This window comes from Silurus meridionalis, chromosome 20 (assembly GCF_014805685.1).
Source record: "Silurus meridionalis isolate SWU-2019-XX chromosome 20, ASM1480568v1, whole genome shotgun sequence".
NCBI classification, from domain to species: Eukaryota; Metazoa; Chordata; class Actinopteri; order Siluriformes; family Siluridae; genus Silurus; species Silurus meridionalis.
In genome coordinates, this window is record NC_060903.1 from 1,450,602 (window position 1) to 1,472,959 (window position 22,358).

A 22,358-nucleotide genomic window follows, 5' to 3' on the forward strand; every position below is an offset into this window, starting at 1 on the left:
TTCCCTGGTGCAGGCATGTGGAGAAAAGCCGCGATCACGAGAAAACAACGTTTGTTATGTCCAGATCACAAGAAAATTGCGTCTTGATCACGAGGAAAAAATAAAAATATATTATAATTCATGGCCTTAGGATTTTCGTACTTTTCAGATGTTGCTTCACTAAAAACAACTTACAGATCTCAGCTGGATGATGAAGATGACTTGAGAGTGGCAGCATGAAGCCTGTAAACCCGTTTTGAAAAGATGTGCAGTGTAAAACAGGCTCATTGCAGCCACTAACGCAGTGATGAGACTCACAGATTGATGTTCTTTTTGTTCTTGACTTGTTCATCGTTATTGCCAAATGCATTTGCTCTTTTTTACTTATTATAATTTTTTGTACAGGTTGCAAAAAAGTGTAAACACAACTACACGTTTATTTTCTCTATTTTCGCTATTTTATGTTATTAAATTCAATACATTTTACATTTTTCAATTTTCATTAGTATTTAATTACCATATTTTTGGGGGTTATGGAGGACAGGTCAGGTGGGGCTTGAAAATCCACCCCCCCTCTACAGAAAAAGTTTAAAAACCAATTCAATTCATGTCTCAAAGCAGCTTTACACAAATAAAGTGGTTATTGCCTATAAGTGTGTTCCTTAAAATTGTTTATGCCTGAAGAGCACTGCTAGAACAGAAGGTGGTTTGGGGTTCACTCCAGTATGCAGGGGTTATTCTCTACTAAAAAATGTTTGACAAAAGGACAAGCATTGACCCAGTGACAGAATCATGGACGTTCGAGAATGCAGGTGAGGAATCAGGGCTAGCGCTTTATGGTTGGCTGTATCACAACCTGCTAAAAATGTTCATGTGGGCTGTACACCACCCAAAGCTCCCACACTCAACATGTGAGCATTAGAACAGGACAACTGGAGAAGGTAGTCTAATTAATTAAGTTGTCTTTTTCTTCACATGGACACCAAATGCATAAGTGGACCTTACCGGGGGGGTAGAGATGGCATGAGTATCTACTGTGGGAAGACGTTTGATGCTCTGGGTGATGTTCTGCTGGGAAACATTTGATCCTGGCATTTATGTTGGTGTTCAGAGTAAAAGCATTCCCTCATATCAGCAGAATAAGCTCACTGCACATCCTCACAACAACAACGGCTTCAGGCCAGTTTGAGGTACATGAGAAAGAGTTTAAACCTCGGCCTCAAGGAGATTCCACCTCTCAACTTACAGGATCTGCTGATGACGTCTTGGTGCCAGATACCACACACATGCCTTTAGAGGTCACGTGCAGATCAGAGGACTTAGCTCCATTAACCACCCTATAAAATACATTATTTTACCACAATAAACACTCGTGTTTTATTTCTTCGTAAACGGGAAAACGACAAAAAGTACAATCATTCTGAAAAAGTCCTTTTATTATACAACAGACAGTGATACAGCTAACATTGAAAATAAGCACTTTATAAAAAATATATCTTCATCGTAACATACTAGTTATGAACTTGGTGTTTTGACAAACATGATGGAAGATGCTGAACGCTGTGTGTGGTGTTACAAATGTGGTGTATGGAAAAGAGGAGGCGGGGTAAATTCTAACCGGAGAGCTAAATAGATACTGTTTTATAATTTAACCTATCTGAAGTGATAAAAGTAATAAAGAAGAAATTTAATTTTAACCAAATCAGTGGCATACACATTCCAGAGTCACACACCATTTAGGTAGGATGGGGAATAATTCCCATTGCTTTGATGTTTGAGGAACATGTTGCAATTTAGTATCCTGATAATGAACCACATGATCGTCATCATCATCATCATCAACACCTGGTTAAATGAACTATAGATGCAAAATACCTGCTTGGTTTTATTTTTTTTACTAACGATTTGGTCAACGTAGTGATGGTCATACACTTTGTAACTTTCTCTTCCATCCACCAGATGGCGCCAAATTCCATGTCACCAAATTCAATCCCTTGTCTGCAAAATCAGCTCAACTTTGCGGTTACGATCCAAAGAAATCCTGCTTATCGACTTGCTCTGTCATTTTTCTGTTCCCAGCATCCAAAAAGTGTCTTCTTAATTCATTTGAGGTTTGTTTTAATGACCTTTGGAACAATGGAAGGCAAAACACTTCCACAACCGCGTGCTGTAACCGTCAATTTCGTTTGCAAATGAAGCGATGAAAGTCATTTGTTGCTATTCTAGCTTGGTATTTAGCTAACATGCTACTCGGTTAGCTAGCCAGTTAGCAAATGAGTACGTCTGTCCAAAAAAATAATAAAATAAGGCACGTTCCAACAATGATGTCTACAATAATATTTAGTATAAAATAAATATGGATACGATACAAATCCTAATAGTTTCCAATTTGAATGAAATGGTGTAATGGAACACGTTAGACCTTTATGTAAAATACCACAATCCTTGTATCCAAGGAGAAGATGGAGAAGGTGGAGGAGGGGTTTGGATCGCCCGAAACAGTGGAGAAGTTTAACAAGAATGGTGGCTAAGCTGGTTTGCTGAGATGATCGAGGATGGAAGTGATGGAAGAGACTACTCTTGTGAATCCTTTCCCATCATTCTGTACACCTCAGTGGGTCCGTCAGCATGGGTGATGGTGGTGGTAAGCTGGATGTCCTCACCACTAGTTCCTCCCTGATCTCCTGCATCAAGATGACAAATATGTAAAGCATGAGACATCAAAACAGCTAGGAACAGGTCGAAAGCATGGGGTTCTGGTTTATGGGTGGTGGATTGATACAAAACTGGGGTCATAAGCAGATGTTCAATCTTTTTTTCTTGGTATTTTATATCCACATCATTTATTCATTCATTTATCCCTAATTATACTATAATAAGCAGTGGGGCATCTGACTTTCCCACTCATATATGCTTCTTCACCAGATTGTTTTCACAAATTTGGAGGCACACAATTGTGTAGGGCGTCTGTGGTGGCGCACAAAAAGGTGGCCAACATGAAAATTTCCCTACTCGAACTAGAAGACACAAACCTGTTCCAGCATGACAATACACCTGTGCATAATGTCAGGTCCATGAGGATCTGCTTTACATGGGTTGGAGTGGAAGATCTCCTGCTTTGGAGCTCCAACCATGTTGAACACCTCTGGGATAAATGTGAACACTGACTGCACTCCAGGCTTCCTCACCTTCTCACCTACCTACCAGGTCCTATCAGGACCTGACTTTACTAACACACTAGTAGCAAAAATCTTTACAATATCTAGTGGAACATCTTCCAAGAAGAGTGGAGCTCATTATAACGACAAACTGGGACTCAATGTGGAATGGGATTTTAATAACAAGAATCGAATTTAAATGGAATTGGGGAAAAGGGAAAAAAAAGTGCTAGACTGTATACAAGACAAGGAAAAGAATGCTGTTCCCATAATGCATTGCAAATGACATCATTGAATCTCTTTCCCTTCAAATCCCAGCAGAGTTTCTACACATATTTTATTCCTGTATTTATACGTCACCACATTAAACAAGACGCCATTACATCCATTCACTATTACCATGGTTACGAATACGTCCCCTATAACACAAAAATCTAAAATCAACACCTAAAAAAATCACATGGCTCCACATAAAAGCTCTGAATGAGGTCACTTGGTAACTTGGCGTCTGCTTTTTTGCTTGGTGTCGATTGTTAATCACGTGTTAAAGGATTGTCTGGTCCAGGAAGGAGAAACCCACACTGCTGTTAGACACCATGTTTACACAATGACTCAGAGGTGCTTCAGTCACCAAAGCTTCCATTTACCTCGTAAAAGAGAACGAAAGCCCACAGAGGGAAAACAGCGCAGAAGTATAAATGTTAGAAAAGTTCAGCTGCATTAGAGAGCCGAGTGTGGCCTAAACTTTGGGGGGAATAAAAGAAAGAAAGAAAAGTTAGTCTGACGTCAGGAGATGGATGGATCTCATTATACCAGTCTTGGAAGGAAGCCTGCACTCCATTACACCCACTCTAGTCAAAGAGGCCCTGTTTCCCCTGACACACACACACACACACACACACACACACACACACACACACACACACACACACACAGATAAAACAGGACACACCTCCTCTGAGACTGAGGAACACAGTGGCCACATCTCCTTTATTGAGACTGACAAATACAGTGGCCACACCTTCAATGAGATTGACAGATAGAAACCACACCTCCTTCTATGAGACAGACAGAGAGGCCACACATTTTTCATTGAGATTGACAGATACAGAGGCCACACGTCCTTCAATCAGACCTACGGATAGAAACCATATCTCCTTCATTGAAACTGATAACTACAGTGGCCACACCTACTTCATTAAAATTAATGCACAGTGGCCACACGTCCTTCAATCAGACCTACGGATAGAAACCACACCTCCTTCTATGAGATTGACAGATACAGAGGCCACACCTCCTTCAATGAGACCTACAGATAGAAACCACACCTCCTTCATTGAGTGACAGATAGAGACCACACCTCCTTCACCAAGCTTGATAGAGGCCACACCTCTTTCTCTGAGACTGAGGGATAAAAGTATGCAGACAGTCAGTAATTATTAGTTTGTGTGTGTGTGTGTGTGTGTGTGTGTGTGTGTGTGTTTCAGGTTCTTACCACTAGCTTGTTCGTCTCCGTAGCGTTTGTGTGATGGTGCGTACAGGAACATGAGGGCAAACACGTACAGGTTCCACATGCCATAAATCCCAGTGAAGAATGCGCTGTTTATCTGGACTGTGTAATCTCCCCAGTGCCAGTGTCCCTCATTCACCTACACACACACACACACACGTATGTATATATACATATAAATATATATACAATCATTCCAAAAGTTATTACGATCGTGTCTCCGTCTACACACCTGACTGATGATGAAGAAGATGACGGTCATGGCTGCACATGCCAGGGTGACCAGCATCAGGAACTTGAAACGGAAGATCAGACCCTGAGGGGAGAAGAACGGAAACCATAACGACCCTGTGGCCATACAAAGTGTGTGTGTGTGTGTGTGTGTGTGTGTGTGTGTCTATGTATATATATATATATATATATATATATATATATATATATGTGTATATATCTGTCAGGAATCCACCTGCCACGCCCCCTTAAGCCCCCTTCAGCGTGTCAGGTGCTTTCTCGGCCGCTTTCTCTGAAGCTCTCGGCTTCAATCGCTCACATATGGTGCTCGTTTATCATCATCACCAGCTCCTATTTAAACTTCCACACTCTCGCCGTCCGTTATTGTTGGTATATGTTGGTTCACGGCGGTCGTTGTTATCGCGCATGCGTATCCCGGTACGTGCCTTCCCACCGGCTCTCTCTCAACGGCTGCGCTTTTCTTCCCAAAGCGCACCGCGGATTCCCCCCGATCCTGCCGGTGTTCATTCTATGCTTTTGCTGCTCATCCCACGTTCCGCGCTGGGCTCCTACCAAGCGCGGCTTTCGCCTCCCGTTCATCGCATAACATATGTGCACTAACTAACAGCAGAGATTCACCAGTATACAATACAACACCTGTAGCAGCTGTAAGGCTTGATTTTTCCACCACTTTCGCGAGTTCTTCTGCGGCTGCACAGTGCCGATTGAGATGGAAAATTTTCCCCCCTTGTGCTCGAGATATCAGGGTTCGGCGACATAAAAAAGTCATATCCGATAAAAGATGCTTAGAATTTGGCGGTTCCACTTCAAAAACGTCGACTTAATAGGGTTGTCGAGTTAACTGAGGTCGAGATAAGTGGGTTCCACTGTTTGTGTATATTATATATATATATATATATATATATATATATACAGGGAGTGCAGAATTATTAGGCAAATGAGTATTTTGACCACATCATCCTCGTTATGCATGTTGTCTTACTCCAAGCTGTATAGGCTGGAAAGCCTACTACCAATTAAGCATATTAGGTGATGTGCATCTCTGTAATGAGAAGGGGTGTGGTCTAATGACATCAACACCCTATATCAGGTGTGCATAATTATTAGGCAACTTCCTTTCCTTTGGCAAAATGGGTCAAAAGAAGGACTTGACAGGCTCAGAAAAGTCAAAAATAGTGAGATATATTGCAGAGGGATGCAGCAGTCTTAAAATAGCCAAGCTTCTGAAGCGTGATCATCGAACAATCAAGCGTTTCATTCAAAATAGTCGACAGGGTCGCAAGAAGCGTGTGGAAAACCAAGGCGCAAAATAACTGCCCGTGAACTGAGAAAAGTCAAGCGTGCAGCTGCCAAGATGCCACTTGCCACCAGTTTGGCCATATTTCAGAGCTGCAACATCACTGAGTGCCCAAAAGCACAAGGTGTGCAATACTCAGAGACATGGCCAAGGTAAGAAAGGCAGAAAGTCGACCACCACTGAACAAGACACACAAGCTGAAACGTCAAGACTGGGCCAAGAAATATCTCAAGACTGATTTTTCTAAGGTTTTATGGACTGATGAAATGAGAGTGAGTCTTGATGGGCCAGATGGATGGGCCCGTGGCTGGATTGGTAAAGGGCAGAGAGCTCCAGTCCGACTCAGACGCCAGCAAGGTGGAGGTGGAGTACTGGTTTGGGCTGGTATCATCAAAGATGAGCTTGTGGGGCCTTTTCGGGTTGAGGATGGAGTCAAGCTGAACTCCCAGTCCTACTGCCAGTTTCTGGAAGACACCTTCTTCAAGCAGTGGTACAGGAAGAAGTCTGCATCCTTCAAGAAAAACATGATTTTCATGCAGGACAATGCTCCATCACACACGTCCAAGTACTCCACAGCGTGGCTGGCAAGAAAGGGTATAAAAGAAGAAAATCTAATGATATGGCCTCCTTGTTCACCTGATCTGAACCCCATTGAGAACCTGTGGTCCATCATCAAATGTGCGATTTACAAGGAGGAAAACAGTACACCTCTGAACAGTGTCTGGGAGGCTGTGGTTGCTGCTGCACGCAATGTTGATGGTGAACAGATCAAAACACTGACAGAATCCATGGATGGCAGGCTTTTGAGTGTCCTTGCAAAGAAAGGTGGCTATATTGGTCACTGATTTGTTTGGTTTTTGAATGTCAGACATGTATATTTGTGAATGTTGAGATGTTATATTGGTTTCACTGGTAAAAATAAATAATTGAAATGGGTATGAATTTGTTTTTTGTTAAGTTGCCTAATAATTATGCACAGTAATAGTCACCTGCACACACAGATATCCCCCTAAAATAGCTAAAACTAAAAACTACTTCCAAAAATATTCAGCTTTGATATTAATGAGTTTTTTGTGTTCATTGAGAACATGGTTGTTGTTCAAATTAAATCCTCAAATAAAATTAATCCTCAAAAATACAACTTGCCTAATAATTCTGCACTCCCTGTATATATATATATATATATATATATATATATATATATATATATATATATATATATATATTATACACACACACACGCGCACACACACACACTTTGTATGGGCACAGGGTCGTTATGGTTTCCGTTCTTCTCCGTTCTTTATATTATATATATATATATATATATATATATATATATATATATATATATATATATATATATATATATATATATATATAAACTATAAATAATAAATAAATGAACACACACACACACACACACACACTATATATATATATTATATTCATTAATTTATTCATTAAGGCTGTCAATCGATTACAATATTTAATTGTGATTTATCACATGATTATCATAAGTTGACTCACGATTAATCACACACTTGTATCTGTTTCTAATGTACCTTAAATAAATACTTTTCAAGTTTTGAAATCAACATGCACATGAATAAATATTGATGCTTTATGCAAATGTATGTTTATTATTAGTGAAACCGAACTCAACATAGAGCATTAAGACAAAATATTCTTGTGAATGATTTTAAGTAATTATGGTGTTTTTAATTACGTAAATCATCAGGACCCCAAATCAGAACTTTTGTTTCCACACGGACAGTTTTAATTACCGGATTTGTGCATCATGGTGTTTTATTTTTGGTCTGGGTTTACTGATTAAAACATTTTTTTCTCTGAATTTTTTTTTAAATATCTGAGTAAAGAAAATAAATGTGTTGCGTCGAAGGATTTAATTTCACCTCTTTTATATTTATTTATTTATATTTTTAATAAAAATGGACGAACAGAAATGATCGCTACATCAATCACGTGTTAATAAAGCATTAATTCTGACAGCCCTATACATATAAAAAATTTAATAAATAAATTAAATAAAAATAAATTAAAAAATAAAATAAATTGGATTAGTAAACGTACCTCATAATGCAGACGGCGAGCTTTAGTCATAGCAGGCAGACACGATCTCTTCCCACTGATGTTTCTGAACACCTGGAACACCATGAAGCACAAGAACAGGAAGTAGAGGCAGGCGCATATACCAGCCACGATGATGAACGCCATCTGAAATCAGCTTTGTCAAGAAAGATTTTGTGCTTTTTTTTTTTTTTGGCCAAATATAAATAAATAAATAAATAAATAAATAAATAAATAAATAAATAAATTTATCAATGAGCACAAAAACTGGGGGAAAAAAAAAAAAAAAACCAAAGTCAATGTATTGAACTGAAACATACCAGTGTGCTCAGACTAAAGCCATCAATAAGGGATTAAAATTAATTCGATAGTTTCAACTCCAAAATAAATAAATAAATAAATATCTAAATAATTGTCTTCTAAATCTATTTGAAGTAAAATAGTTTAAATCCCTTTATTTATTTATTTTTTTTATTCAGATGCATTGTAGATGCAGATAAATAAAAGGATACAGCAAGTTCAGTGCCAACATCTGAAGCCCAGATGCTGTAGAAGGGGTTGGTCAGTTGCACTCCTCTATAAAAAATAAATTAAATTAAAAAATGTTAAAATAAAAAGATTCAACTCTGAAAAAAGCATTACATGTTCACAAAACTTAATTTTTCCTCTAACAACACAGCAATTCTTCAACAATTATGTATATAATTTACATACCTTTATCCATATCCATATATATATATATATATATATATATATCATCTCTATCTATCTTTATACAACTTCATGCAACCTTCACTATATGATCAAAAGTATCGGGACACCTGACATTTCCAGCCATATCTGCTTCTTCCTAAAATTGTTACCACAAAGTTTGAGGCACACAATTGTCTTGAACGTCTTTGGATGCTGGAGCATGAAATTTTCCCTTCACTTGAACCAAGAATTTTGAGAAATCTCATTTCCAGGTAAATTCCAGGCTTCCTCATTATAATAACAGCAGAGCTGGAGTGTGGATTTTATGTGGCGTCTCACCTCTCGCACATATCAAAGATGAAGAGGCAGAAGGAGCCAAAGACGATTGGTCCCACCTGCTTCCAGTACATGGAGAAGCGGTTCCTCTCCGTCTGGTCCTGCAGCACAAAAATCACACAAACACTGAGGTGAGAATGGAGATTGTTTTACTTTATTATAAACATCACAGAGTTCACCAGAGCTGGATTTCAAATACAGAATATGGCCAAAGGTTCATGGACACCTGATCTCTGTGGGGTTTTTTTTTTAACATCCTATTCTTTAGTGACCATTTGCTCTGCCTTACCATGAGATGTTCTCCACAGAAGATGATCCAGAAGGAGAGCAGCATGGCGTAGAAGATTCCCTGACGGATGTCTCCGAACAGCAGCATCCATGTCCAGTCAAACCCGATGGAGAACCACTCGACTGGGATGTTGATGAAGGTCATGGAGATGCCCAGAGCAAAGATCACCCTTTACACAGACAAACAACATTGATTCAGTGCTCTAATAACTCATCATCTTCATCATCGTCTTCATCAATAACAAAACTAAGAATATTATGGAATTTCTGAATTTTAATCACCACTTAAGCAAATAATTCATTATTTTCAATAGAAATAAGCAAATAAAAAAATTTTGGATTCCTCTATTTTATATTTTGCTTATTTACTTGTTACAGTGCATCCAGAAAGTTGTCACAGAGCTTCACTTTGACCACGTTCGTTGTCCTGCTGGAAGACGAACCGTCGCCCCAGTCTGAGGTCCAGAGTGCTCGCTCTGGAGCAGGTTTTTATCAAGGACGTCAACAACATCCCCACAGCATGATGCTGCCACCACCATGCTTCACAGTAGGGATGTTTTTGGCCAGAGGATGAGCATCACAAAATGTGAAAAAAGTGAAGCGCTGTGAAAACTTTCCGGATACACTTTAATTGTACCTTCTATTTATTATTTTTAAATACGAAAAATGTAAAGTCTTTTAATTTTTTGTTACATATTATTATTATTATGATGATTATTAGCATTCTTCCTCTTATTATTATTATTATTAATACTAGCATCATCATTACCATTATTATTATTATTATAGACAAACAATTACTACTACTTAAAGGCCAGCACTATATATTACATCATTACATTCATTTAATTATACACTTAATTTAATTACTATTTATTCAACTGTTTCATATCAAAAAATTAAATTAATTCCATATAAGTAAATTAACAAGTTTATTGTTTACATTATTTTTTTATTTTATAAATCCTTTAACACTTTTTTTTTTTTCACTACACCTACAACACGGGTGAAAACTATCTAACACACACACACACACACACACACACACACACACACACACACACACACACACACACACACACACCCGACCATGCATGCAGGGACAAGGTGAAGGGCAGGGGGAGGGGAAACCACATTGACTCTAAAAACATAAAGCGCATTCCAGCAGCTCTGCGGCCTGAACAATCCCAGCATGCTTTGCTACGGCAACACAGAGGAACCACACCGCACTGGTATGCTGAGAATGTGCTAGAGTTGAAAACACACACTGCTGAAAAAAAGTGTGTGTTTGCATGTGTCTGTGTGTTTATTACAAAACATAAAGGTGTTAAAGAATTTAGAGAAAGAAATCTCTTATACTTTAAAAAATAAAAATAAAAAAATTACAAATAATTAAAAGATAAATTTGTTACTTTACTCTTTATGAAAATAATTTAACTCTGATGTTAAAAGATTAAATTTATAGTAATTAAATGAAGTATATAATAAAATGAAATAATTAAGTAAGATATACTGGTGACCTTATAGTAGTAATGATGATGATGATGAATGAAGACGCCAAATTTCTGCTCTTCTTCTTTCCACAGGTTTAAAAATCAATAAAAATCAAACGTGTATAACAGTAAAAGCTCAGCGCAGAAGCCACACACACACACACTTTCTCCTGACCTACATTAAAAGTGTAATGATAAAACCGCCAGTCTGTATCGCACTTTTTTGACATCATTCCCATGTTAAGAAATCCAGCAGGGAGCCGATGTCACGCTTCCTCAAGCTTCTCCACACCCTGAGGAAGCGTACATGAACCCGCCTGCTCAAGCTTTCACAACACAAAAAAACCATCACCCTGCAACTGCCTGAGAGCTTTGATGTCCCCCGGGACGGCTGAGGGGCGAGTAGGAACAGCGGCTAGACAGACTGGATATGGAGGTGTTGAAGTGTAGTGAGGAGGACGAGGAGGACAAGGAGAGAGAAAGAAGACCACAAATATAAGCACCAACATGAACCTGTTTTATTCCACCTCAACAGCTTAAAGATCCAAGTTACTGAGGAGCTCAAGAACTTTGAGAATGGATTTGGACTGTAATTGATATCTGCATCCATCAAATGAACACCTCAACAATGAGAGAACTGTAATGAATGGACTTTCGGTGTTGAGGACAAGTTCTCTTTTGGGTCTGGTTTCCCTCAAGGTTTCTTCATGAGGTCTCAGGGAGTTGTTGCTTGCCACCGTTGCCACCGTCTCACTCATTAGGGATAAACGTACAATTATCAGAAACAAACGTACAGGCACTAAACGTACACATTCTTTTGTTCAACTTTATAACGTCGTCACGGAGATAAATCAAATTCAATTGAATTGACGCTAGAGGTCGATTCATCAGTTTTGCTGAACCTATGAGCAAAAATCCATATCATTTCCAGCATCCGGGGCTGCTGTTATTATGAGAGCGGCCTCTAGAGGCGAATCACTAGCGGCACGTGATGTTTGTTTTTACACGCGAGAGTACACGCTGCACAGAGAGAGATAATATTTACTCATTATAATGTATGAATTATACAATTACATTTATTTACATAATTATCATGTTTCTTTTTTTTCTTTAAAACTATAAAACATCTGTAAAACTAGTCTGCTCCTGTTCTTCCAGGAAACATCTTCACCCAAAAGCTTCTCAGTGTATGGATTATGGAAAACGATTAAAAAAAAACAGATTTGCCAAAGGCATTGAGCTTGAGATGTGGGGTATTGAGGATTTGGGTATTGAGGACGGGGTAATGAGTAACTCTACACAGAGATGGAGGTACTGAGGTTAGGTTTTGAAGGCAGACTACTGAGTATGGGCTACAAAGAAAAGGCTACAGAGGACAGGCTACTGAGAATCCATCTTACTTCTCCAGCAGGACCGGCGGTCTCGTCATCATGGTAATCCTTCTCCAGTACCATATCATAATGATGAGGATGCTGGGAGTGAGGAAGGTCTTCATGGCAAACCAAACTTTGGTGAATCCACCGTTCTGATGGATTCCCTAATTTAAAAAAAAATTATTTTCAGAAGCTCAGAGAAGCACATTAGATCATCTGTGTTGAGCATTTAGAGACAGTGAAATGGATTTGGCCAACAAAAAGCCATAAGTGCAGCATAAACGTGACGCAACACATCGTATCCTCACCACAAGACGGATGTCTTTGATCTCGCCGATCCCCACGTTCACTTTTTTGCGTTCGTACACCGGCAGCCTCACGTTGACCAGGTAGTATTTGTGAGACACGGTGCCGACCTCCATGAAGGGCAAAAGGTCACATTCGTAGTAGCGACCCTCGTTCTCTTTAATCTGGAAAAGTAAAAAAAAAAATCCCATTTTGGTTTTTTTTTTGTAGGTTTATGAAACATTTATGAGAGGAGTTTGTGAGAGTGTGTGTGTGTGTGTGTGTGTGTGTTTGTGTGTGTGTACAGCTGGAGAGCATCCTAAATCAGCTCTGTGTGTTTACTTTGGCCGTAGTGAAGTTACAGCTGAGTTTGCGTTGCTCCACAGAATGCGCCATCTCCGTCCATTCGCTCACCGAGTCGTCTCTGTAGGCCAGGCTAACGTCGATGGTGACAAAAGCTTTGTCCTCTACACACACAAACACACAATTTTTAGAATAATTTACATACAAAAGCTGCAGATAAAAAAAAACATTTCCTTCTTCCTTCTATTCATCTATCTGCTGTTTATTCTGGTGGCATTTACCAACAAAAATGCCTCTAATGGAAACCATTAAGGCCCATTATGTGATGAAATGCTAATGGATAGTACTCATTTCAAGTTAGCTATTCTTTTACCTCTAAAGCAAAGAAAATACCATCTACATTTCCTAGATAAGATGTTTCTTGGTTTTATTTGACCCTTAGTTTTATTTGGTGGATGATGCTAGCTGCCAGGTTTAGCATAAGTATGGAGCGTGGAAGCTAACTCAACTAGTGGAAGCTAGCTGCTAGTCACTTGCTCAGCAAGCTACGTCGCTATACAGAATGCAATTCCAAAAGATGTCCTACTGCAAGTCAATAATTCAGCTAGTCAATAATCATCCAGCAAAGATTAGATTAGCAAAGAATGCTATGTAGCCGTGTCTGAATGCTAGCTAAACAAACATTAGCTTAAACTACACGTGTAGTGAGGTGATCTGAAGATCAAAACCAACACAGGCTAATGTTCAGGCTAATATTTGTACATTAAAATGAAACCGATGAATGACTTGCAGCCGAGACGTTTATGGAAGAGGAGAAAGAGAGAGATCATTACAGATCTTCATAATATTATTCCACGTGCAGTAACGCTGACATTTTATCTACAGACACTCACCAAACCACCATACACACAGCGAGAGTTCCAATTTACACACACACACACCATTAGTGTTCCACCAAAAACTGACGTCCCTTCACTTGAACTAGACCCAAACCTGTTCCAGCATAATACTGTCCCCATGTACAAAACCCAGCTTCATGAAGATCTGCTTTATATGGGTTGGAAGTGTGGGGAAGATCTTGAGTGGCCTGCTGTTTTTTTTTTATAAACCCTATTAAATAACTTTCAGATGAATTGGACTCCAGGCCTCCTCACCCTCACCTACATCAGCACCTGACTTTACTAACACCCATATGGCTGAATAAATGTTCACATGCACACTCCAAAATCTAGCAGAACATCATCACAGAAGAGTGGAGATTATTATAACTGCAAATGGGATCAACAGAAGGTTGTCAAATCAACATTAGGGTTGTGTGATGAAGTTACTCTGACCACCTTAAAAAGAATTTCAAAAAGTGTCTCCAGCAATTTTATAAATAAATAATATATTAAAAATAAATATTTAATATAATAATTATAAATAAAATTGATAGCTTCATATTAACATCCACATTAACGAGATTTACAATATGTAAATTCCTCTGTCCTGATGACTGCATCCATTTCTAAAACCTAAACTGGAGACTTTTTAAAGAAAGTTTTATATGAACTCTCTGCTCTCTTTACCCCCCTTCCCCCAGAGTGCATAAATTAAAAATAACAGCTCACAGAGAGATTAGAAAGCCGAACCTAGACTGCAGGGTAAAAGCGTTATGAGCAATTTCGTCTTTCTCCACATACACACACACACACACACACACACACACACACACACACACACACACACACACACACACACACACACACACCCCTTTGAATGTCAGCTTAGTGCACAAACATTCTTCGCCACCACAGCAGCCATCACCCCGGCTACTAATCTCTTTCAACAGCTGTGTTATTGCTGGAGCCGTGCCAGACGGGGGGCATTCGAGACACTATGATGCTTTATTACCCTGCCAAGGTGGGTCAGGGTCACGTGATCAGCTCATGATAAGAGTTAATTGATTTATAAAATAAACAAATTAATTAATTAATTAATTAATTAAATAGATAAAAAAAGATTGTGTCAGTTGTCTGCCTTTATTAAATAATACTCTCCTGAAGATTCTAAGCAGGAGCATATTTATGACATTGTCAAACAAGTAGCAGTCAAGAGACACACACACACACACACACACACACACAGGAAAATAATTCCACTCTATATTTGTCTGTACTGTATTCACTAGCAACACATATATTTAGGACTTATTCAGAGTGATGAAATTAATGATACACTCCCCCACCTTAATTTTATCTATCTATGTCCATCCATCCATCTGTGTCGATGTGTCTATCCATCTATCTGTCATTGATGTCTGTTTGTGTCTATCCATCTATATCGGTCACTGTGTCTGTCTTTCTGTCTGTCTGTCTGTCTGTCTGTCTATCTATCTATCAGAGTCTATCGTTCTATCTGTCCATGTGTTAATCTATCTGTCTATCTATTTATCTCTGTTTGTATCTATCCATCTATAAATCTGTCTGTCCCCCCGTCATGTCCATCTGTCCATCCATCTATCCAAACCCAAAGAGATCAATAATCTAACGTCTGATGTGATTATACAGAGCGTATGAGGTGAAGGTCGCTGTTATGAACATTAATTAATTGTTTTGTGGACGTTTTGAACATTAAGCTATTTAAAGATATTTATTTAAATTAGAATGTAATTGTTGAAATTTACTGTGGTATAAAAGGAATAAATCAAATAAACTTCAGGGTAATTAGTTTCTCCCCATTCTGTCGTTCGTTACCTCGAACACAACTGTCACCACAAACTGTTTCATTTCCCACATTCTGACAGAAACCAAATAACTGTTTACTTCCCATCAGCAGCAGAACTGAATGAACTTTGACACACAGCCTGAGGAGGAACGAGGAACGTTATCTTCATAGACCTCGATCTCAGACACACTGAGTCACACAGGAACCCGAGCTGGCACACGATCAAACACATTTCTCACCGGCACAGCTGTAAACATCAACATCTGGAGAGGAGGAACATCCAGGAAGATAACGATACGCAGTCACAGAGCGAGGAATAAACTCACACACAAACAACGGTGAAGAGCAGCTGCACTCAAATCTACTGAGATCCCATTAAATTACCACAACACACAGTACAGATTTAATCCTGACAACTTATACAAGAAAGAAGGAAACAAAGAAAGAAGAGAGAGAAAGAAGGAATAGAGAAGGGGGAAGAAGGAATAGAAGAAAGGAAAAACGGAATAGAGAGAGAAAGAAAGAAATAGAAGAAAGGAAAAAGGAAGAGAGAGAGAGAGAGAGAGAGAGAGAGAGAGAGAGAGAGAGAGAAGGAATAGAGAAGGGGAAGAAGGAATAGAAGAAAGGAAAAACGGAATAGAGAGAAAGAAAGAAAGAAAGAAAGAAAGAAAGAAAGAAAGAAAGAAAGAAAGAAAGAAAGAAAGAAGGAAAAGGAAGGAAGGAAAGAAGAGAAGGAAAAAAGAAAGTAAAAAGAAAAAAGAAAAGAAGAGAGCAAGTAAGAGAAAAAAGAGGAAGGAAAAGAAAGAAGGAAAGAAAGCAAAGATGAAAAGGCGAAGGGAAATTAGGTGAAAAGGTGTGTATCCTCTTACTATCACATCACTCCTACAAGCTGCTAAAGTTATAAAGGAGGGAGAAAAGCGCTATTCCTTTTCCCAGAGTGCTTCAGTGTAACAATAACTCTTCATCAATCTGCCGTTTTATCCTGTTAATCCCTCTTTTCACCCTCCCAGGACCTGGAGAGCTCACACGGCTCACACGGCTCACACGGCTCCAGTATCACAATCAGCGAAATAAAACACCACGAGATCTCACCGCAATGTTCAGGAACCCTGAAGTCCTGAACCTCAAGTCAGAACACAACATCGTCCAAAATCAAACTCCCGGTCTGGTCTTTTTCGCCATTTAATATATGATAAAAATGAACCAAGGAACGAAACATGCATTTAACCAGATGGAGGAACTACTCTGTTTGGCATTGTGTGTGTGTGTGTGTGTGTGTGTGTGTGTGTGTGTGTGTGTGTGTGTGTGTATAAAATCCTAGCAGGGAGCCCTAAGCCACGAGCACATCCCCAGTCACAGAGGTTCATCTTCTCCCATCACAGTGTGTGAGAAACACTATCTGCTTTAGGAAAATAGGAATGGAGAAATGATCTTTCAGCAATTTTAGTCTTTACAAAAAGTTCCAGAAGATCATCAACACTTACTCGTACAACACAATACGATTTACAACAAGACGGAAAGCCCTCCGTATGAGGTAGAATCAAAAAGATTCGAGAATATTTTTGTAGCACGCCACCAGATGGCAGCACGAGGCTGCACGCACAGTCGCAGGGAGCACCGACCTTCATGAGTCAGTGTGCCGAAAGACATCGTCCTGTGAACTTTACACTTGATGTCTGAACAGCTGAGTCAGTGGAAGCCTTCAAACTAGGTCTAAAGTTCTTCCACTTTCAGCAATTTAATCAGCACATCCTTCTAATAAATCAGTAAATAAATGCATACATTTTTTGGTGTTTTTTTCTACCAAGAAAGGTTTAGACTGTCGGAAGTCTTAGTATGTGTAGTAGTGAACTAGCATCAGAATACATTTATTGATGGAGACGTCAGAGCACTTTGACAGATCTTCTTATCCAGAGCCGAAAAACCAGAAAAAAAACACAAAATTACAGACTGAAAAGTGTAGAATTTCTTTTATTACACTTTCTAACAACCTTGTGGACGTTTGAATTTTTTTTACGATTAATAATCGATTGATCCGCGTTAAACTCACCGATCTGGTTGTACATTTTGAAGGCGATGTCGAACTGCAGGATGACGAGCATGAACTGGAACCAGGGACTCATCTCTTTATTGGGCAGAGGGATGTGAACGGAGAAGACGATGTTGTTGGCTTCGATCCTCTTTGCCATGGCCTCGTCAAAGTCTCGGATCTTGTCGCACTGGTTCGGACCCCAGGGCATGAACCACTTCCGGCCTTCCTGGTGTCCCTTCTGGTTGTCCACACACTTGGTGGCCAGGTAGTGGACAGCGGTGGTGGGACTCGGGGCTGCACAGAGATAAAGATGGTGGTTAGTTTAGAAGATACGTCTTTCTGAAAGCCAAACTAATTTTGAGAAGTTACCAAACTACAAGCAGAAGTCTATTAAACAAACTCAATCGGTCATTTGTCAATTCTCTTCCACCAGCTAGATCTTTCTTGTTATAAAGCAGACACCGACCAGAGAGGGGCAAGAACGAACATGTTCTTCACATGAAAACAGACCACCATGTCACTTCACACAGAACTGTACAGTGTTGAGAGAGAGTTTGCTCTGCAAAGCTCTATAGATCAATCAGCCAATCAGCTACTCAGCAGAACAGGTCAAGAGCTTCAGGTAATGAATGTTCACATCAGACACCAGAATGAAAAATAACAAAAAAACTCTGGTGCTTCAGAAATAGCTGATCCCCCTGGGATTTTCACAGCAATAGTCTTTTGAGTTGAGTGCAAAAATAAACCTCCTGTGGGCGACAGCTTGCAGGCTGAAACATCTCATTGATGAAAGATCAGAAACATCTGATCAGACTGGTCTGAGATGACAGGAAGCCTAGATGAACTCAAATAAGCACTTGTTACAACCTCAGATTCCCGAATTCTTAAACATCTTAGAAGTGTAACACAAAGCCAGCTCCATAACATGGGTTGGAACTGTGTGGAAGATCTTGAGCGACCTGCTGCAGAGCTCTGACCCTCAACCCTATTGAACATCATCAATTTGAAGGCTGACCGCACCACCTCAGATCACAAAGCCCGCTCCATGAAGATCTGCTTTTCATGGGTTGGAAGGAACCCCAGGTTCCACCAACTTCCACTTTTAGAACCCCAGGTTCCACCAACTTCTATGAGGACCATTTCTTGTGTTTCACAGGAGGATGAGACTATAATTAAGTCCCACTGATGGTCTCAAGCAGGTAAGTTGGTATTAGCCTGCTAAATCTGCCCGTTCGTTCCTGAGGCGTTCGTGTAAAGAGCAGCTGGAACTCTTCCTGGACCCTCCACGACACTCGAGGTCTATAAAACAGCAGGAAGCGGAAGCTCATCGGAACCTGTTTATGCGCCGGGGCCGTGGAAGCACAATGGCCAAAGTGCTCAGAGGAAACTTTCCAGAATGTTCAGCAGCTCCCAGAGCACGACGTGGACATTTCCTTTCATTACGATATGGAGCTCAATAATCCAAAAGACACACGACTGAAAAAGACATAAAGAACAGACGGAAACAAAGTACAGATTCAACGATACATTGTGATATTGAGGGAACATCGGAATTACCTTCAGGAACGATTTACTCGTGTTAAGATTTTTTTTCCCACTTCCAGGATTAAAAACAGTGATTATATTATTATATAATAATAATAATAATAATAATAATAATAATAATAATAATAATAATAATAATAAGTAAAAAGCTTCACTGCTGACTTTTACAAAGTCCTGACACTGGAGACTCCTTCCATAATAGTAACAATAAACATCTGTGTTCTCAGAGAACACCACCATATCAAAGATCCACCTGTTTAGTTGTATGTGAACTAGAAGATCCAAACCTGTTTCAGTATGACAATGTTCCTGTTCACAAAGCCAGCTCCATGAAGATCTGCTTTACATGGTTTGGAAGTGTTTGGTAGATCTTGAGTGGTCTGCTGTAGAGCTCTGATCTCAAACCTATTGAACACCATTGGGACTTTGGTCTTCTCAATCACCTTCATCAGTACCTGACTTTACTAATGCCCTTGTGGCTAATTGAATCTTCATAAGTACACTCCAAAAGCTTGTGGAGCACATTCTCAGAAGAATGGAGGTTATTTATAACAGCAAATGGAGACTCGATGTGGAAAGGGATGTTCACAAACAAGCACATAGCAATCTTATGTTTAGGTGTTCACTAACTTTTAGTCATATCTCCAACACAGTGGTTCATTTGGAAAAGTCCCGTTTCCTCCTGCACAATGATCAGATCTGAAGCTCATCGTTTTGTTAAAAAAAAAAAAAAAACCTCTCTTCAGATCTCCACCCTGAAGGGCCTGAGATAATGGAAGAGTGAGTGACCTCATGCCGCATTGAAGTTGCCCAATAACAAGGGGAGCGGCGAGTCTTTCTACCCAATTACCCCTGCTGCCACCGGCCACCAAGCAAACACAAAGGAATCCGGGCTTCATTAAATCAATCGCAGGCAAACAAGCTAATTTCTCAGCCCTGTCTGTCTGGGGCCTACTTCCTCCTCAGACTTCACAGCAAAGTGAACAAAAAGCCGAACACAGACACACTAATGCGTTCCAAAACTACTTCAATCCTGGTTCCTAAATCCGAGATCCAGCCTGGAGATAAAGGAGAACGGAGGAGGTTCAGAACGTGGTGGAAAACAAGCCGAATAACAAAGACAAGAAGATTCAGAAGATCTGAGGGAAGGTGAGACATGAAAATGCCTGGAGGCCAACATGAGAGAGAAGGAGGGGGAAGAAGTGGGAGCTTTTGTCCTCCACAGATCTCTCTCTCACACACACACACACACACACACACACTTTATCTCTGATGTTTAGGCGCTGAACTGAGACGATTGCATGGAAATGGAAAGAACTTGGAGATGAGAAAAATCACAGCATGCATGGGATTTCTGAGATCTGAGATCTGATTTCTCTGGATCATAATGAAGCTCTCTGGTTCTACAGGTCTGTGTTGGGTTTAGAGTAGACAGAAAAGAAAAAGAAAAAAAGCATGAAGATCTTCTTTCCAAACTTTCCAAAACCATGAATTCCTTGAAGTTTGCTGTTTCACTTCCTCAAAGCTGCGATGTGTAAACAGTGGAACAGATCCGAGGAACCAAATCATGTTGCATGTTTTTATTAAACGCGCAACAAAATTACAAATAAAAAAAATAAAAAAATCTCCGGAGTTTCCCGAAAACTCACCGATCAGACCTCCGACCATGAAGGCAAAAGCCTGGAAGAGCAGCAGAACTACTCCCACGATCACCAACTTTTTGGTGCTCATGTTCTCGATGATCGCTCCGGCCATCGTGGAACCTTCTTCCAGAGAAATCAAGAAGAAATAAAAGGAAATGAAGGCAGAAAGCTGAGAGGTGACCGCATCCAGGTGGACTGAGATCCGGACTGAGATCCAGAGAGCAGAGATCCTCTGAGCCGGCCTGGGTTGCCAGATCCAAATGTGAATCCCTGTTTCTAAGTCGGATTCTATTTTCTACTCCCTCCCTTCAAAAAGAAAAAAGAAAAGAAAAGAAAGAAAGAGGGCGGCGCATGCGCTGAAGAGTGCCTGTAATTATCCTCATGATGTCATGTCACTTCGCTTTGCCCAGATTTTGATAGATAGATAGATAGATAGATAGATAGATAGATAGATAGATAGATAGATAGATAGATAGATAGATAGATAGATAGATAGATAGATAGATAGATTAGATTACTGTTTTGCACAATTTTGGCATTCCCTCATTTCGCATCACGAGGTAGCAACCTGGAATACTGTACCAACAATCTTGAGAAGTTCCCGGAGGTGTTGAGTGCTTGTTGGCTGCTTTTCTTTCTCCCTCTGGTTCAACTCAACTGGATTTAGATCTGGTGATTTCCAAGCGATGGAACACTCTATTACTCTCCTATTTGAACAAATCGCTCTTACATATTTTTATACAAATACCTTTTTCACTGTTGCAAAATAAATTTTGAAGACAGAAAAGCACTGTGTGTGTGTGTGTGTGTGTGTGTGTGTGTGTGTGTCATTTTATATATTTTATTATTATTTTATTGTTTTAAGATTTAAGAAATATATAATCCCATTATTTTGCACATTTGTACATTACAAAAAGTCTACTTATCTTATGCATAAACACAGATTTTAGTGACTATAAGCCATGACAGTAGGTGTGACATATATAAGGGTGCCTAAACTTTTGTTTGCCCTGAATAAGGAGCTTCAGTGTTTATTTGAAGCGAGGCTCAGCCCGTCAGTCACAGGGTTCGTGTGGCTAAATTTATGCTGCAGTATGAATTTTTCACACAGTGCTTAAAGCTGGCAAAGAAACGAATAAGTGAGAGAGAGAGAGAGAGAGAGAGAGAGAGAGAGAGAGAGAGAGAGAAATCTGAAAGAAGGCCAGAATACGAGACTTCCTCCTGTTCTGAGTCTGTGCTCAGGCAGTTGCAGGATAAAGGATAAAACTATGAGACGTCTGTGAATTGATCATTATTCTCATGCTGGAACAGGGTCTCCAGTTCAAATGAAAGAACAATTTCATGTCATCACATCTAAAGACGTCCTGTAAAATT

General features: G+C 39.6%; 1 protein-coding gene across 1 annotated transcript; it reads right to left on the reverse strand.

Moving 5' to 3' along the window:
* Positions 1–1,397: 1,397 nt before the first annotated feature.
* On the reverse strand, positions 1,398–21,289 carry wls (Wnt ligand secretion mediator). Its single transcript, XM_046877013.1, has 12 exons — positions 20,991–21,289; positions 17,815–18,090; positions 13,098–13,222; positions 12,779–12,940; positions 12,498–12,634; positions 9,606–9,774; positions 9,320–9,417; positions 8,800–8,863; positions 8,291–8,434; positions 4,880–4,963; positions 4,633–4,786; positions 1,398–2,663 (listed from the first exon to the last, which is right to left on the reverse strand). The coding sequence occupies exons 1-12, from the start codon at positions 21,094–21,096 to the stop codon at positions 2,554–2,556; spliced, it is 1,629 nt and encodes a 542-aa protein (XP_046732969.1). The 5' UTR covers positions 21,097–21,289; the 3' UTR covers positions 1,398–2,553.
* Between the last annotated feature and the right edge of the window lie 1,069 nt (positions 21,290–22,358).